General features: G+C 35.7%; 3 protein-coding genes across 6 annotated transcripts; 2 read left to right on the forward strand and 1 right to left on the reverse strand.

Annotated features, from left to right (window-relative positions):
- The first annotated feature begins 1,684 nt into the window (after positions 1-1,684).
- LOC107781796 (enolase 1, chloroplastic) lies at positions 1,685-6,884 on the forward strand. Its single transcript, XM_016602566.2, has 7 exons — positions 1,685-2,338; positions 3,656-3,963; positions 4,273-4,427; positions 4,513-4,830; positions 5,727-5,873; positions 5,974-6,024; positions 6,599-6,884. Exons 1-7 carry the CDS (start codon positions 1,923-1,925, stop codon positions 6,662-6,664), a joined length of 1,461 nt encoding a protein of 486 aa, XP_016458052.1. The 5' UTR covers positions 1,685-1,922; the 3' UTR covers positions 6,665-6,884.
- LOC107781797 (plant cysteine oxidase 3) lies at positions 6,757-12,331 on the reverse strand. 4 transcript variants are annotated; one of them, XM_016602567.2, is made up of 6 exons: positions 12,093-12,331; positions 11,420-11,571; positions 10,774-10,936; positions 8,175-8,375; positions 7,924-8,044; positions 6,757-7,006 (listed from the first exon to the last, which is right to left on the reverse strand). In XM_016602567.2, exons 1-6 carry the CDS (start codon positions 12,244-12,246, stop codon positions 6,856-6,858), a joined length of 942 nt encoding a protein of 313 aa, XP_016458053.1. In that variant the 5' UTR covers positions 12,247-12,331; the 3' UTR covers positions 6,757-6,855. The 4 variants fall into 4 exon arrangements, with proteins under 4 accessions (XP_016458053.1, XP_016458054.1, XP_075107726.1 ...); XM_016602568.2 differs by having other exon boundaries at positions 6,872-7,006; positions 7,921-8,044; XM_075251625.1 differs by lacking the exon at positions 6,757-7,006 and adding an exon at positions 7,299-7,549.
- Positions 12,332-14,910: 2,579 nt separating this feature from the next.
- Positions 14,911-18,294, forward strand: LOC107781798 (protein MIS12 homolog). The gene is given in 10 exon segments (NM_001325323.1): positions 14,911-15,073; positions 15,159-15,216; positions 15,307-15,426; positions 16,522-16,563; positions 16,565-16,574; positions 16,577-16,583; positions 16,586-16,622; positions 16,708-16,846; positions 17,761-17,898; positions 17,984-18,294. Coding segments are annotated over 10 exon segments (741 nt in total). The 5' UTR covers positions 14,911-14,951; the 3' UTR covers positions 18,052-18,294.
- Positions 18,295-19,461: the final 1,167 nt, after the last annotated feature.

Genomic DNA, 19,461 nt, shown 5'->3' on the forward strand with positions numbered 1-19,461 from the left:
AAATAATCAAAAACCGGCCCGGTATCGAAACCGATCGATCTTCTCGCTCAAGAATATGCGATTCCTCCGGAGTGAAGTTGTTGGGGGGAAGGGAAGATGCTTTGTCTATCGAGTCAGTAGCATACTTGCCAAGGGTAGAAAGCGAACATATGTCATCGAATCAGATGTGAACAAATTCCTGAAATCCGCTCTAAGAGTTCGAGACCCCGCCCCTTGACACCTTTAGTTGTACGGTGGGAGCGGGTTAGGCGCCGCAATAGTTTATGTGTTTTCCATACCTTATTGTATTGTGTTGACTTCTGTACTTTCATACGAGACTCTAAGGATTGGTATTTTTGGTATGCACTGATTTTTTTTTAGAATTGAGTTATTTGCATGAGTTAACCGCCTTATTTCGTTTCCGTATTTTCTTTTCCTGTCATTATTTTATACTTCGTACATGTTATTGTAAGTAACCTGCCTTAGCCTCGTCACTACTTCGTCAAGGTTAGACTCGGCACTTATATAGTATATGGGATCAGTTGTACTCATACAACACTCTGCACTTTTTGTGCAGATGTTGGAGTCGGTCCCAGCGGCGGTTAGTAGATTGCTCGGGTTGACTATTGGACGGAGACTTGAGGTACAAATGCTCGGCGTTCACAGCCCTGAAGTCCCCTTCTACCTTATTTTAGCTGTGTATTTTCATTCAGACACTATTACTTTCCTTCAGACCTTTATTTGTATTATTCAAGTAGCTCGTGCACTTGTGACACCGTATTCAGGGATGTATTAGATATTTCAGTTGTTATGGTTTTTCGCACTTTACTTTATATTTATTTAAATTATTTTGGCTTCTTTATTACTCTCTCTGTTTCAATTTATGTGAACCTGTTTGATTAGGCATGAAGTTTAAGAAAAAATAAAGACTTTTAAAATTTGTGGTCCTAAACAAGTCAAAAAGGGGTCTAGAGTATTTGTGTGGTTATAAAAGTTTCTCATTAAGGGTAGAATTGGAAGTTTAAGCTAAATTATTTTCAAATTTAGAAATGGGTCATTCTTTTTGGAACAGACTAAAAAGGAAATAGGTTAACATAAACTGAAACAGAAGGAGTATTATTTAATCTGAACTGTTAAAAAAATGGATAAACTAATCTAACGTTGACTTGCCTAGCAAGTGAAATGTTAGGCGCCATCACGGTCCCGAAGGTGAAATTTCTGAGTCGTGACAGAATACAATTTGTGTCAACTATATTCGTTCGCGCAACAAATACAGCGTGCATCAAAAGTATTCATTCGCACAATTGTATTCATTCATGCAACGAATGTATCAACTGTAACCAAGCAACGAATACAATATGTATCAACTATAACTAATACGAAATACAAGGGCGTAAATACAGAAAAATAGTTTTTTTTGTTGAGAGTCGAACTCAAGAACTTCGCTAACTAAACATGCGCTCTACCCCCACTATGCTACGCGAGCTTGTTACTCTCTTGTTTCAGTTCAAAGCAATTAATCTATTATTTTATGGATTTATTATAAGATTCAAATATAATTATGAATGATAAATTTATTAAAAGTATAGCTACATATAGTAAATATAATATAAATGTTCGATGTTTAGGGTAATTTTAGCAAGAAAATCCTGTGGAACCCATAAGACCAAACATTATACTGTACTCCTCCTATACCTACCAACCCTTTCTAGTCGTAAAATAAAATTTCTATTCTACTGTTACTATAACTATAACGTCTCCTCCAAAGCACCAACAACCACCCTCAAAGCCATCATCAACACCAAACGCTCTGCTTTCTTCGCCCTTCGGCGGACTTTCCTATAAACCCCGTTTTCTCCATTTAAATAACCCACAAAAACCCTTTACTCTCTTCACCTTAAAAGCTCTCCTCTTTCTGCATTTTACATACATATACATACAAAATGGCCTTAGCTCCAGCTCAGCTCTCTAAGCCCTTTTTTTCCACCAAACCCAAATCACAAGGGCCGCTTTTTTCATTACCTGCGACCCAAAAGATTCAATCTCGGCCGTCCACTGTCCGCTGCTCCGTCGCCGCTGCTCCATCGGCCACTGTATCCAAGGCTTCCTCCAAGGTGAAATCTGTCAAGGCGAGGCAGATTATAGACAGCAGGGGCAATCCTACGGTCGAGGTTGATCTGGTCACTGGTGATGATCTTGTTTATCGATCGGCGGTGCCAAGTGGAGCTTCCACCGGGATCTACGAGGCTCTAGAGCTCAGAGATGGTGACAAGAGTGTGTATGGGGGTAAAGGAGTCCTCAATGCTGTTAAAAATATTAATGAATTCTTGGGCCCCAAACTTGTTGGTGTTGATGTCAGGTAACTAATATTGCTAGTAGTGTTTATTTTCTTATTTCTTAAAATTTTCCTCCTTTTTTTTTTCAAAGTAATATTTTCAATCGTCCACGTAGTATCAGGTTTCAATTTGTATACTATTTGAGTGCACTGACCGTGTAAAATATATTTAAACAATTTGGTCATTTGATAGGTAATTGTAGCTAACTATGGTCAATAGCAATGATTTGCTACCCAGATTAAATGGTACGTAAAAGTGTATATAACTTAAATCCTTTAGAAAGACGCTTCTCTTGTCACACGCTAAAAATTTGTTTAGAGCACTTGAACAATCAGAATAAAGGTCCTTCTATGTTAGTAAAGGGCTGTGTATGGTCCATCCATTACTCTGTGTAAGCCACTTGGTTTGTTGATAATAAAAGGAGCCAAGTAAATTTACATTTTACTACTTTGTCTTTATTGGTTGTCAAAAGATGAAAGCTTAGGCAACTGCATATATGATTTTGGCTAGTAATAATAAAATTTGCTGAACTCAGCTTGGTTCAAGTTGAAGTAGAAAATAAGAAGTTGACTGGTGCGTACAGCTAAAAAGATCGATTAGTAGGGAATACTAGTGGTGCTATTGCTTGTATTGTACTGCATTATTGCCTAATAATGAGTGGCTGCCTTGGTGTCTGCTTAATCTTTCTTTCTTTCTTTCCATTCATCATATATGAGGGTATTGGTCATGTGGAGTTTAATATAGTAATATACTAATTTGCTCTATTTAATATATCAGTGGTAGTGAAAGAAAATATTAGTAAAGTAATACTCTCTCCATTTCAATTTAGATTAGTTTGACTCGGCACGGAGTTTAAGGAAAAAAAAAAGACTTTTGAAACTTGTGGTCTTAAAAGTTTAAGAGGTAAAAACTTTGTGGGGCCATGACATTTTTGTGGTTATAAAAGCTTCTCACTGAGAGTAAAATAGGTAAAATGAAGAGTTTAAAATTGAATTATTTTCAAATTTAGAAATGTGTCATTTATTTTGGAACAGACTAAAAGGAAAGTACCTCATCTAATTTGAAACAGGGGGAGTAGTTGAAAAGTTAGTTTAACAGAGAAAGTATTTTAACATTATTTTAAAATTTGAATAATTGAGGGGAATGTAAGTTCATAAAAGTTGTGAAAATTGTATAAAATAATATTATTAGGGAAAGTGTCAACATTTTGGTACATCCCAAAATGAAAAGAGTGTCATAGAAAGTAGAAACCGAGAAAAGGTGACTAATTGATATGCTGCAATTTCCTTTCTCAACTTTGGACCATCCATGTATGACAATTTTCATTTCTTCTTGTGAAGGAAACAGGCTGATGTTGATGCTGTTATGCTGGAGATTGATGGAACTCCTAATAAATCAAAACTTGGTGCTAATGCCATTCTTGGAGTCTCTCTCAGTTTGTGTAGAGCTGGTGCTGGAGCAAAAGCAGTACCCTTGTATAAACACATTCAAGAAATATCTGGAACCAAAGAACTTGTAATGCCAGTTCCAGCGTTCAATGTGATAAATGGAGGGAGCCATGCTGGTAACAATTTGGCTATGCAGGAATTTATGATTCTACCCGTTGGAGCATCAACATTTACTGAGGCGCTTCGTATGGGTAGTGAAGGTGAGAAATCTGTTGTCCTCTGGGATCAGGATTGAAGTAAATAGAAAATTGCTTCCTCTTTCTTGATCGCTATCTCTGTCTCACTTTAACAAATTAGTGTTGGTTTCAGTAAATATGCATTAGAAGAAGTAAAACAGTAGCTAAACTTCTTATTCTGAGCATCAAAATGCTGCTTTGTCCTGAAGTACCTATAGGCTATAGCTGTTCTTCTCCATGACCTGTAACCTTTGCATATTATGTGTTCTGCAAACTTGTAAATAATATCTTTATACATGGTATTTAACTGTCCACGCTTGAATGGGAGAACAGTCTACCACACTCTAAAGGGAATTATCAAAGCTAAGTATGGGCAAGATGCATGCAATGTTGGTGATGAAGGTGGATTCGCTCCAAATGTCCAGGATAACAGGGAAGGGCTAGTATTGCTTATGGATGCAATTGAGAAGGCCGGTTACACTGGCAAGGTCGACATTCTTTTTGGCCTTGCAGTTTTATTACATTATTTTACTTTCGGAAGTTATGGACTTGCTCATTGAAAGATTGGTGCAGATTAAAATTGGCATGGACGTAGCAGCATCTGAGTTCTTGACAAAAGATGCGAAATATGATCTCAATTTCAAGAATCAACCAAATGATGGAGCTCATGTGCTTAGTGCTCAGAGCCTCTGTGAACTCTATAAGGAGTTTGCCAAAGAATTTCCTATTGTATCTATTGAAGATCCATTTGACCAAGATGATTGGAGCTCATGGGCATCACTACAATCTTCAGTTGATATTCAGCTTGTTGGTGATGATTTGCTGGTGACTAATCCAAAGAGAATTGCTGAAGCAATTCAGAAAAAGGCATGCAATGCATTGTTGTTGAAGGTAAGGGCTTATGCCTTTAAGCAACATACAAATCTCTGTAGCAAAGCTGCCTTGTTCCATCAGTAGGCTTCTTTCTCTTTTCAAATGCTTAGTCGCACAAAGGTATAAAACTTACAATGTACGTAAATTAAAGAAGCAAAATGAGGTTATGTTACCTGTAAGGTACAGTACCTTTGAGTTGATCCTCGGCAATTTAATAAATTAACAGGAAGAGCCTTAAAACAGCGGTGCTTAATTTGGTACGTTTCTCCGGAAAAGCCTAGTCTATTCCTGCCAAAAAAATGCTTAGAGTATTTAACTAATAAGGGTTGTCCTAGAAAGATCGTGGCTTAACAATACCATAATATTATGTTATGAACCTTTTTGAATGGATGCATGTCATAAGATGGTGTACTTCACAGCTTATGTCTCAATTATAGCTAAACACTTGATGTTGACACATTTATTGTACGGTTTGATTAATCTGGGTTCCCTCTTTTCAATGCTACTTTAAGCACTTGACTCGTCAGAGCTCACATGCAGTATATCATTTTGTTTTCATGTATAGTTCTATTTCAATTATACTATAACTTTAATGGGCAAGAGGGAGAAAGTTCAGACATAGAAAATGCAATTTATACGTTATCATGGGTCCAGTCCTGCAAGACAGAAACACTGCGTTGATGTACATAAATCTCTCCTATAAGGTTAGGTGTTAAAGCCGTTAGAGCTCTCTTGAATGAACTTTTAGCCATCTGTAGTGGAACTTAAGCAGCTGCATGGCCGACAGGTTTAAAACCTCAGTCAGCTTGTAGAAGTGCATGGATATTCACTTCGATGGACTTCCTCAGCTGTTTGATAAATGAATGATACATGGTAGTGAGGGGCTTGGCTCATCATTTTTCAAATTGTTGCAGGTTAACCAGATTGGTACAGTGACAGAATCCATTCAAGCAGCACTAGACTCCAAAGCTGCGGGCTGGGGTGTTATGGTCAGTCACCGAAGCGGTGAAACAGAGGATAATTTTATCGCAGATCTGTCTGTTGGTTTGGCCAGTGGACAGGTACTCTCGACTTCCAGCTGTTGACATTGGTTGATCTTCTCCACTCTTTTAACCACCAGCAGCATATTAATATATTCTTTTAAATTATCCTGTAATGCAGATCAAGACGGGAGCACCCTGTCGGAGTGAGCGGCTGGCAAAATACAACCAGGTTAAGATGGAACACTTTAATTGCCCTTCTTTCTTCGTTTGTCTTCTTATTTCTAATTGTTGCCATTGCTCTTCTTGTTTTTGTTGTTGCTACTGTTATCTCATTATCTCATTTAGTATTCCTTCTCTATCCCTCCCGTTCTCAAACAAATTAGTATTATTTGCTCTTTTACTAGAGGTTTGCTAACCAACATTTGTAGAGTATGTTGGGCGAGGATTACTTTCCCCCTATTTTCTATTCATGATCAGAAACAATAAAACAACTTTTATTCATCCTGTTGTTGGCAATTTTACTACTCAGTCTTGTCACGGCTTGGAAGTTAATAAGCTTTCGATGTGGATACTCATATCCATAGCAGATTGTAAAGTTATACTGAAGTCGTTTAATCTTCTTCCCTCGATTATTTTTTCTTCAACAAAAAAAAAACACCTCGAAGCATTTCAACTGGATTTTATTGATGTCTGATGTCCCATTATGTTTTCTTTGCACTAGCTCTGTGTTCGTTGATAACTTAAGGGTGGAAAAGATTATTTCCTGCTTGTTAGACTGGCTAAACTCGTTATACTGATTGCAGCTTCTGCGTATCGAAGAGGAACTTGGAGATGTTCGCTATGCTGGTGAATCTTTCAGATCTCCTTGAGAAAGCATCAAAAGCTAAATTACTGAAACATTCTTCGCACCACACCTACAATAGATGAAAACTAAAGTAGGGAGAATCCATTAAAGTTTTCCTTTTTGTATACTCAATCGGCGTTGTTGTTTAGATATATGTATTCGAGGAGGATCTGGTAGGCATTAGAAGCTACATCTGATCAACATTTCATGCAGTTTTCAAAAAATAAACAAGTCTTCATGCGTGCTTACTTTGTTTCCAAAATGGAATTCCCTGTCTCCAGCAGGTGTGCTCTCTTTATCAAAATAATAAGGTCCTCCTTTTTCTTTTGGATGCCATGACGGTATTTGTCTAGTTGTTGAGGGAGGCCTGATATCAAGTCAAATCAACAAATTATTGTGTTAATGAATTCTTCAGGTTTTGGACGAACAGTCTTGATAAATACAACCAAGTCATTTTTATATAATCGATTCCCCAGAAGTTACACAGTAATCTCATATAATCACATTAAAACTACACACCACAAAGTGACCAACCAGAACTACGATCAAATTAGCAAAGGCTACAGTGCTACAGTTTTGCTGGAGTCGCCTCTGTAAAAACTGACTATGCTTTTGCCCAAAGCTACAGTATAGTATGACAATGCTGGAAATGTGGGTTAAGAAATACAAACATAAAAAGCGGTACAGGATGTGAAGCAAGGCTTGGAAACTTGAGTGCATTGTACAGGATGCTATTAAATTATAATGTAGAATGTCGAATGCTTGCAGTAACGCTGATAAAACCAACTTGAGCGTAACGAGTCAATGCACCACAGTAGATCTGGATTCAAAATTTAGCAGCATCAATTTCCACGCTCCTAAGACAAAAGGCGTATTGGCGAACACTGGAGTGATCGAAAGATCTTGAATTCTGTGTAGATAAATTATTTTCTTCTTGGGTAAGAGGAACAGGGAAAAAGAAATTACAAGGGCTCAAAAATTTATATTGTGGCATATACTTTGTGGACATGTGGGAGAGCTGATCATGATCTTATGGAACTAATACAAACTCTGATATACAATGCCGAAGGCTAAACTAAGACATTATACTGTAGCACTTCCAAAATTCTAGTAACATGATACAGAAGCCTTTGACCCAAAAAAAAAAAAAAGGAATCAGTAACAATACACAGCTGTATGCATCAATTACTGATTTATAGGTCAATCTTAGTTGGGTCACAGTTAAAGAACCATGAACATCCACACTCCATAACGAATCGATTGCAGGAAGATGTATACTGCTACCTGTGGATGGCTGGACCCATGTACCTTCCAGGGCGCATGTACAGATCCTCTGGTGTATCAACCACAGCAAGCCACGCATAGTCTTGTTCTTTTCCATTACCAACAATTTCATCCCCATTTGCTGCAAATGCATGACATGTTAATGTCAATACAACACTAGAACAAACTGAGTGCATCTGACTCCAATCTGAAATAGCTAAGAAACCCTTGCGAAAGACAAGGCTTTAAACAGAAAGAGGATAGACACTAACCAAAGCTGGAATAAGGATAATCATGGTAGTAGGTACATCTTCTGCCAGCTGCTTCAAGATAAGGAGGAGCAAGAATATCCAGAACCGCACAAGGTGTAATAGCAGTAAAACAATGCAGATTCCCTCCACTCTTGGGATACAAAACAGATGTACCATGTGGTGCCGTTATGACCTTATCAACCGCCAACCTGGCTAGTCTCACTACCAAATAAATGCATCATGTTTCCTTTTCTTAATACTTTTTCATATGTGCAGTAATTAATAAGGATCCACAAGCAGTAAAGTTGGGAAAATAAGATAGTTATAACTATCAAAATCAGCACACTTTTCTAGTATTAAAGATATTACACCAGAAGAAAATGCCATAGATACCATTTCACTTTGAATTAGCAATATATAAAAAAATAAGCAAATGCATCTAGCAAGCTATGATCCGAGAGTCTAATACAGCGCTGGTAGATATAGATTTTGATGAGGATATTAGTTGACTAAGCAAATGTGAAAAGCATCTCTACAGTGAGATAGTCAATAATGTACGTGCAAACATTTGAGGGCACACCTCTTAATCAGTTATAGAATATACAACAAATACTGAGGAAAGCACTAACAAATAGGACAAAGTAGTAAACTGCTATAGCGCACAAACTGAACAAAGTAGCACCTCAAAAGGGCTTGACCCAGTTGGGTTCAAGCTTGACTGATCCCAAAATGAAATGGATCGAGCACTAGAAGATAGATCATTAAAAAATAATTGAGCTCATAATGAGCGGACTTGATAACCAAGTGTTGTCAAAACAAGAAATTTGGAATCAGAAGTTTCATTACCATCATTTGTATATTGGTTGAACATGACCAAATATAAAATTGATAATGAAGAAGGGAAAACAGCAAATGCTGATATATTTTCCCTAAACCAAGTAAATCCGAAATTACATGAACTCCATAGTGCTGAAGTCCCAAAATTCCCCAGATTGTGCAAAATACAATAATGTATAATTCTGTTATTATAGAAGAATGATTGATTTTTGCTTACCCAAAATCAACAAGCTGCCAATTATTAGAAAGTGGAAGGAATATAAGCATCAATCTTCTATTGGTAATTCGTCTGATTGGGAGTAAATGGAGCTCTTTAGATGAGCAGAATGCCTGAGTGGTGATGAAATCTCAATCTCGGTGACTACTATTCATGGATTTTATAGTTTGTGTTATTTATTAAAAAATGATTCATTATCTGCTGATGGCTACTAGACACTTTTATCTATGAATTAAAATTACTTTTGGCATGTTTATCTAGGATGGACCATCTGGTGACACTTCATTTGATATTAATATTAAGAGTTAAGACATCACTGCAATGGTGGTGCTGGTGATGAGAGTTCCACCGAGAAAGATGTGTATTCTGACAGTCTGCACGACACAAGTAGTGGGGGAAAAGTGTGGGGAAGAACAGATTCTGCATTTGCTTTTCAAAATCTAAGGATGTCCAAGTGGTTGTGACTACTAAGAATGGTTATGTCGTGCATCAGATAACAATGGATGGGAGCAGGCAAGAATGTTTTAGTCATTGAGAAGTAAAAGGGTGATCTCTTATCATGATGCCGCCTGAAAGAAGGAGGATATCTAAGTAACTCCATGGCACCTAACAATTTTCCAAGCGAGCATCATAACACCCATCGAAGGACCATAACAGACATGGTTGAGTTAACAAAACTATCAAAAATTGAGTGCCAGACAAATTTGTAATTTTGCGCCCACATGTTGAATTTAAGGGTAAAAAGCTCGCTTGTTGTACGGGATCCGATGCATCCAACAGAGCGCTTCTTTTCTCCTTTTTATGCTTTCCGACTCTTTACACCCAACGTGATCTCTCAAAGAGACACTCAATCGTATCCTGAATTTCTTTGAATGCAAATCCAGCACTATTAGGATATCTGCCCTTTTCAAAATTTTGATCATACAATTCCAGGACCATATAGAAAACTCTACTAGATCTAAAAGCTCTCCAACCTATTTAAGGCACCATATTAGCCTTTTATATTAATGGTTTTGCCTGCTTTGCTTAGAAAGGTTTTTATTATCTATAGCTAAGGGCCATGATACCAAACCAATGAAGTGACTTCTGAGTTCTGCTCGCTTTATCATTCACACCATCAATGTTCAGATTCTCTGAAATTTGCTTAGTGGGCATTCTAATGAAAAGAATGTGAACACTTTAGAGCCCGTTTGGACATAAGAAATTTTTTCCTTTTTTCCAAAAAAAATCACTTTTTTTCCGAAATCAGCGTTTGTTCATAAAATTTTCAATTTTCACTTAAAAATGCATTTTGGAAATTTTCGAAAATTTGAAAAACTCCAAAAAGCTATTTTTCAAAATTTTCACTCAAATCACTCACAAAACTTCAAAAACAACCCAAAATTATATTCATGTCCAAACACAACTCTAAATTTCAAATACCATTTTCACTTGAAATTTTTCCCCCCCTTATTTTGGAATTTTACAATTCTTATGTCCAAACGCCCACTTAGTACTTTGGCATCTGAAATTAACAAGAAATAACTTTAGATACACTTAAACACTTGAAATTTGTTTAAATCCAACCTGTAGGATGACCAATTTGTTCACTCTTCCTGATGCAAGCTGGCTCAACCCAGTCATAAGCTTTCACGTGCAAGGATCCATAGAGAACTTTACTCAATACAGTCATTCCAGGATGATCATGTAATGGAATGACTGCAGAAGTAGGGAAACAAAACATACACATCTGCATTACATCATTTTCAATTGAGTTTGACCTAGATATAACAGAAGCTTGAAATACTTCATTTAATGGAAACCACATGTTTGATACTGATAGAAATAAAGCAGTGACGGCATCGAGTCAAAAAACATATGACCAGTAAATTTGCTACACTATAACTTGAAGAACTATTTTGTCATCCATAAATGTAGACCTATTGCGATTCAGGCTTTATAGCAAAATTGTACTTTACAATGTTCAAGCTAAATTTGTATGGTTTTATTTCTAAAAGGTTGGATGGTGGAAAAGAGATTGCAAAAATCTCTCACTGTTAGCATGCAAATAGTGAGGATATGTAGCTTTGCACTCCTATAGTACATCTCCAATGGCTCTGATGGCACGCGCATGAATCTATTTGAGCGATCAACAACAATCCAAAGAGAGACCACATAAATGCATTTGACAAATACACATGCAAATAGAAGCTAAATAAGCACAATATCTTACAGTAAAGTTTTGATCCTCGTGTATATCCACATATGTTATCGGTTGAGCCCATCGATCGACCCTGTTGAAGACACTGAGTCCAAAAAGGCCATGACCTCTTTCATCCTCTAAGCTCTCATCTTTCAGTCCAACCTCTTTAGGACCAATTGTATCTGGAAAAAAAAAATTGTAAAAGTTTCTTTTAAAATGCAGCCCTTGATACCATATACCACACCTTCCCTGAATTTCCATTCTCAATACTTTAACAATCCCCTTTACTTTTTTGTAAACTATCCACATTTGTAATGATACAAACAGCAACAAAATGTTCATTACCTTATTGGAATAGGATTTAAACTTTAAATTAATTCGTCTAGCACGTTAATTATTGCCGGTCATACATACATTTTGTGAATCCTTCGTTAATTTTTTTTTTTCCTACTCATTGATAAGCTGATTATTCTTTTATAGGATAGGCAGATATGTTTTGCATCAAATTCACCTAGTTAACCGACTTTCTTCATTATAATCCACATCTAACATCTATATTACGTACATAAATAACTTTAGTTCCTCAATTATTTCCTTAGTAAAAACAACCCCAGAGCTCGTAATTATTGCAATTTACACTAAATGAAAATGGAAACATGGAGATGAAAATGAACAAAGGCAAAAGGGTAAAAGAGATACGTACCCAAAAGGGAATAAAATTTGTGAATGGCTTGAGAAGAAGGTGGGGAAGTTGCAGAAGGCGTGAAAGTCTGCTTACAAAGGTCGAATAAAGCCTGAACGGAACAAGGACTCTTCTTCGTCATGTTGAAGAGCCCTCGAATTTGTTGCACACACATTACCAGTATCGGAGATTATCTGGTCGGAGGAAAATATCAGCAACTTATTAGATGTATTTTGACATGTTCTGGAACAATTGAGGACCCAACAAGAAATTAAGGCCGATATTATTGTTTTTTTAATTGCCGATAATACCATTATTTTTTTTTTTAATTTGACTGGAAACTCGTTCATTCTTCAAAATTATGAACTAATTATTGTGTATTTATTTTTTAATTTCATACCAGTAATATCTCATTTGTTTTTTTTATATAGTTTAGTTTAATAAAAAAAGTATCATTCTATTGAAAATTGCCCCAATATGTATTTTTCATTTGTTTTTGATTTATACGATTAATTCTAATATTACATAATTCAATGTAGCAGTTCACCATTTGGAAATGTACATTTTCTTTGCTCCGAGCAACTTAGGTAGCGTTTGGCCATATATTCTCAAATTTGTTCTGAAAATTTTAATTTTGGTGAAGTTTGGTTTGAAGATGAAAATGTGTTTGGACATCAGTTTTCAAAATATATTTCCCAATTTTATTTTGAAAAAACATGAAACATGACTTATACCTACAAGTTCTAAAAAATATCACAAATACACAACAATACCATTATCAATAACATTCATTATATTATCGCAAACTATAGTCCTGAACATAAATAAATTTGATACAAAATTATCATTTTTATAATGAACTACATGATACACTATCAATAGGTGACCGAAAAGACGAAACAACATTGTTACAAAATAATAAATTGTGGACTCTTTTATAAAATATAAAAATTTGGGGCAATTTTAAAAAAATTTAATAGTGATATTTTGGCCCAAAACCAGAGCTGGTTTTGGGATTTTGCCAAAATATAGGCAAAATCTATGGCCAAACATGTGTTTGACAAATAAAATCTAAATTTATTTTGGCAAAATTTATGGCCAAACGGGTCCTTATAATAACATGTTTGACCAAGTTTCTTCAAGTTGAGGCTTTTTTTTTCTAATGTTAAAGTGTTTGGCCAAGGTTTTAGGAGGAAAAAAAATACTTTTGAGTGGAAGAAGAAACAGTTTTGGATAAGTAGAAAAAATTAGCTTCTCCCAAAAGTACTTTTGAGAAAAAATACACTTATAAGCACTTTTTAAAAGTTTGGACAAACACTAAATGCTGCTTAGAAGTACTTTTCAAATTAATTAACCAAACACAAACTACTTCTCACAAAAAATACTTTTAAAAAAAGCACTTTCGAAAAAAATATTTCTCAAAATAAATTAATTTTTCCAGCTTGGCCGAACATGCTATTATCCTCCACATTTATGATTTTCAAATTCTTCGCTTTAATGAGAAAATCTAATGGTAGTTCTCGAGTTTATCAACTCCAACTTTAAATACTGTTCTCTTTAATTTCAACAAAATATTAATTTTACGGGTCAAAATAGCATGGCATAGATATTTTCATGGGTGGTTATTAAAAAAAACAGTGTTTGTAAAGTTATTGAAAATTAGCCACTATTTAAAAAGGAGATAAAATTTGGACAAAAGTACCCTAACCGAAACACAAAAAGTTTAAGCATAATATGATAGATTATGAAGCTCCTGTATATAAATTGCACGTTATGAATTCCAAAATATTATGCCGGAATATCGTATGAAAAAAATTTGAATTCCAACATATTATACCAGATTTTTCCCCATATTTTTAAAGATATTTTTTTGTTAATATTTTATTTTCACATGAAAAATGACTAAATTTTAATTACTTTTGAAACTAATGCTAATTTTCAACTTGCACTTATAAATTAAGCTATTTCTGATTTTTTCCATTTTATGGAGCCTAACCATATATGGGCTTTTCTCAACATTTTCTGACGCGGGCCTTCTTACTTTCACCATCTTATGTACTCCCCTCTGTTTCAATTTTTAGACGACATATTTTTCTTATTAGTTCGTTTAAAAAAGAATTACACAATTTTATAGTTGAAAATAATTTAACTTTAAACTCTTCATTTTATCCATTTTATTCTTAATGATAAGCTTTTATCACCACACAAATATCATGGTCTCATAAAACTTTTACCCCTTAAACCTTTAAAACCATAAGTTTCAAAAGTCCTTTTTTTTAAACTCCTTGTCGAGTCAAACTAACTCATCTAAATTGAAACGGAGGGAGTGGTACAAATAGTATGAGTTAGCCAATTTTCGGACTGATAATTAAAAACTAGCCACTATTCTATGCCAAGAAAAATCGAGACAAAAATATCCTGGCTAAAACACGAAAAGTTCCAACATAATATGTTGGATTATAGAGTTCGTGCATATAAACTTCTAGCATATTATGAAATTTCAGTACATTATGCTGGAATTTCATATGAAAAATAATCGAACTCCAACATATTATGCTGGAATATTTTCTGATTTGTAAGTGTATTTTTATTTAAAATTTATTTTTACATAAAAAATAGCTAAATTTAGATTACTTTTAAAACTATGGCTAATTTTCAATTGACAATTATAAATCAGGCTATTTCTGAAAATTTTACCTCTTATGCAGGCCTACGCCTATTTGGGGGAAAGGCCCAACCTTACATGGCGGGAAATGGGAGAGGGGCACTGCCACAAATAAAAATAAAAACAAATAAAATAAAAAGAGAGAAAAACCCTTAAAATAAGAATTTTGAAATTGCAGAAGCCCCAAACCCTTGAGCAAATTGGAAAGCGAGGAAATGGAAGGAAGCGAGAGCGAGAAAGTGTTCGATTCGCTGAACCTAAATCCGAAGCTCTTCGTCAACGAGGCCCTCAATATTGTCGACGAGTTAGTTGATGATGCTTTTGATTTCTTCCACCAGTAAGTAGTAGTTCCCCTCCTTCATGTCTAACTAATTGTCGTCGAATTCCATTGCCGTTTATTTTTCCTTTATGACCTTCTGTAGAGAGGCAGCAAATCTTCTGAAAACTGAAGGCACAAATCGATCGGAAGATCTAAAAGAGGTTGGTTTTCATAGTTTTTTGTTTTTATTTTAAATATTGTTAAGTTTAAGCAGCTCAGACCACTGACAGACAAACTAATTTCATTTGCAGGGTGTGGCTCAAATTAAGAACATGGTCCAATTGACTCTGGACAAGCGGTTGAGTTTATGGGAGAAGTACTGTTTGCACAATTGCTTTAAAGTTCCGCAAGGGTTCTCTTTGCCTAAAGCTGTGTGTTCTCTATTATTTTTAGTTCCCCGTGTTTTTTCTTTACCTCGGTTGAGAAATATAACTTGTGTCATATTAAATGTATGCTTCATTTTCTGCATTTTGGAAATCCAATCCCTCTCTTAGTAAATTTTAAACACGTCCGTTTTACTTATATATGTTGGCGGAGGCAGAACTTCATCAGGGGGATTCAAAAACTAAAAAAATTAAAGACGTGAAGAAGCTAAGGGGATTCAACATCTAATATATACACATAAAATAAACTTTTACCTTATATACACTGTGTAATTTTTCGTCTAATGAACCCCCCTTACGCCCCCTAGATCTGCCCATGCTTATATACCATCCCTTGTTTAAGACATGCATATTTGAGCACTAAAATCTTTATTTTGGATGTGATCTGTTTAATCATTCTGCCTAATTTTGTTCAATAGCACATGTCAAGTTACAGATATGGAGTTTGAGAACAAAAATAATTTGTTTATAGTGAGATGATTGTCCATTGGCTCTTAAACCATCTGTCTCCCTAAGAAATAGGAGTGTCTGGCCCAGTTGGCGAGAGTCTTTCCGTGATAGCATACAGATAGAAAACGCTGTCATTCAGCTTGGTCCACTTCGTTGCCAAATTTTTAAGTAGGAAATAGTAAAAGGATAAATGTAGGAGTGGAGAAGATTGGTGCAAGTTGTTCATATGGATATGGGTCAAAGAGCATGCTTTCCATTCCACATCCGGAGAAGATTTGTGCAAGTTGCTCATATGGATATGGGTCAAAGAGCATGCTTTCCATTCCACATCCTACTGAAAGTGCACAATTGAAGAGGCAACTATCGCAAACCTGCAGTTATATCTATGTACAATAATTAGAAAGTAGAAGGAATATAAGCATCAATCTTCTATTGGTAATTCGTCTGATTGGGAGTAAATGGAGCTCTTTAGATGAGCAGAATGCCTGAGTGGTGATGAAATCTCAATCTCGGTGACTACTATTCATGGATTTTATAGTTTGTGTTATTTATTAAAAAATGATTCATTATCTGCTGATGGCTACTAGACACTTTTATCTATGAATTAAAATTACTTTTGGCATGTTTATCTAGGATGGACCATCTGGTGACACTTCATTTGATATTAATATTAAGAGTTAAGACATCACTGCAATGGTGAAAAGTTGGATTTCTTAAGGAACAAGATTTCCGAGGTAGGGGATCCTCAGCAAATTAGTAGATGTTTCATGTCTTTATAAATTGATAACTTTTTTCCTTTGCAATTTATGATCTCTCCAGGTGGGAAAAGAGTCTGCTGAGCTCAACAGAGAACTACAAGCTCTCGAAGGGCAGTCCATGTTAAGTGGCCACTCTGCTGCCTCTCTTACTGAAGCGTTGGAGTTGTATCAGCAACTGGCAGTGAACGAGAAGTTTGAAGGTAAATATGTTTCTGCAAAGCTTCAACTTCGTAGATGCTTCTTGACTTGAGGAGTCATGAAAAACCATTTTGGGAAAATAGCGACTTAATCTGATACCTTTCTGTGGATACAAGCCTTTATTGCTGAAAATAGCACGTATGTGGTGTTTTATGACTAGATAATCCCTCTTTTATTTTTCGGATCCGAACCTTCTGCAGCTGGGCTAAATAAAGATACGTGTTACTGCAAATGATCTGGATTTTCATATGAACTATACCTGCCTTGGATCTTGACTATAATCTAGGCGGTGTTTGTTTTTTAGTTTTCTCTTTTCCTACTAATATAGGTTACCTTTCTTCCTTTGCCAAGACCGTGAGTGGCTTGGAATTTTCCACCTTGCTATTAATTGTTTCCTTGCTCTTCCATTCCGAGGGAGGTTCAGCCAACTATGGAAAATTCACTATCTGCACAGACTCATGGGTATGGTCAGTTTTTGGGGTTCTGCACCTTGATATAGCTTCTAATGTCCTAGCAACAATAAAACAGCGAAGAAGGGAAGAAGATAGAAGGAGGGCTGAAACTGTATGTCTATCTTTGGCCAAATAGAAGATTGAATTTGCAGAAGATGTGGTTGTAGCTTGTGAGAAAAGTAGGCATGTGTGTGTTTTTGCATAATGTGCTGATCATCTAATTTCTCTTAAATTTGAGAGTGGAGTCGATTTAATCCAGCTTCTACTTCTAAACTTTTCCTACTTCAGCTTATTATGTAATTCCTTTATGGAATTGAAATGGTGATTGCACTCCATATTTGAATCCTTAATACGGGACGATCACCCCGAAACTTTCCGTTACCGGGCTTTGTGCTTCTTAATGATATAATTCTACTAAATTCAAGTTATTGAATATGGTTCTTTTAATTGGCCATTTCTGCCAGAACTGGTACGAACTGCATCAGATTTTCAATCCAAAGTGGAGAATTTGGCAACCAGAATGGTGGAGGACACTGAGCACCGCAGAGCAAAAAAAATTCGCACTTCAAATGGGGAAGTGTTCAGATCGAACAATGATGAAGGTGAGCATTCTGGCAAACTTAATTTAATTATCTGACAATGCCCTTGATAGAATTTACACGCTAAATATTGAATATTATCTTGTAGGCCTACTGAGTGCGACACTGGAGGAACTTCAAGTATTCGTGGATGATATAAAGACTCTTCGTGACTGAACTGTGGCTTAATTTACTGATGCTGTAAATAAGCGCTCTTGTAGGTTCTTAGTAATGTAAGAATTTTTCTCTTGTTTTGAAATGTAAAGTTTGAGAGATAATAGTAACCACTTCACTAGGACATTAGCAAGGGAAGTAGAAAAGATTGGCGATATCAAAATCTGTATTATTGATGATCTGTCAATAGTTAGATGATTTGCATGTTTGTGACAAACTCAATGAAAAGCCATAAATTTTAGCTGCTGCTCTTATGGGGCCACAATCTCAAACTTCCACCAGTTTTATTTACTTTTCCATTACTCTGTTGGAATAGAGGGAGCGAGGTTAGGGAAAACTAAGTTTCATAGGCTTTTAATAAGATGAAAATTTGAGCAAAGTTATGCAAGAATAATAACACAAGCAAAGCTGTTACTGCAAAAACCTGCAGCCAAAACAACTCTGGATGAGATTGATGCTATTTGGTTCTTAGTCCCTCTAATAGTCCAACAGTAATGGTAAAGCAAGTTACAGGTTCTTATGGACGAACCAAAGTAGACCTGCTACCAAGTATGGTTTCGTATTCTAGGCGGCTAGAAAGTCAAAAATGCTCTTGGTAAAAGGAAAAATTAAAATTTGGTATACATTAATTAACTGAGAATTGGTATTACATGGAAAATGCATAGTTTAATAGTCAAAAAATATCTTTCTTAAGTTCAAGATGACTGCGCAGGCAGTTCAATTGCTATGCTGGGTTAGTAAAACGTTTCAAAACTAGGTAAATGATCATATTTCCCTGAGTAACCATTTCAAAAGCTAAGGAAAAACACGTTGGCTTTTTAAAAAAACAATAGTTTCACCATCCTGGGGATTCAGGCAGACCCAACTTGTATATTAGCAACCAATATGAGAAGACATGAAGGAGGGGGACATAGTGCCTAACCCCTCCATTTACATAATTAAGTTAGGCATCCCTAACTTTATGCAAAAGATTACAGACAAAATATTAGAAGTGGTGAAAACACCTACGGTTTTGTAGTTCTCAGTTATACTTGATCCTAGTAAGTAAAATACTTGGAGTCCACAGCTAAGCTTCAAAAAGAAATGGGAGGACACCTCCATGTTATGCATGAGCCAAAACATTAGAAGCCTGTTTCGCCAAGCTTTTCCTAGGCCAAAAGTGTTTTTTTTTTCCTTTCAAAAAAAGTATTTTTTTTAAGTTAAGGTGTTTGACCAAGCTTTTAGGAGGAGAAAAAGTATTTCTACATAGAAACTCAAACTGTTTTTGAGAAGCTTAAAAAGGTAATTTCTACCCAAAAGTACTTTTTTGAAAAACACTTTTGAGAAATATATACTTAGGAACACTTTAAAAACTGGGTCAAATATTAATTGCTGCTCAAAAATATTTTTCAAATTGATTAGCTAAACACAAGC

The sequence above is a fragment of the Nicotiana tabacum genome, chromosome 4 (genome assembly GCF_000715075.1).
Source record: "Nicotiana tabacum cultivar K326 chromosome 4, ASM71507v2, whole genome shotgun sequence".
NCBI classification, from domain to species: domain Eukaryota; kingdom Viridiplantae; phylum Streptophyta; class Magnoliopsida; order Solanales; family Solanaceae; genus Nicotiana; species Nicotiana tabacum.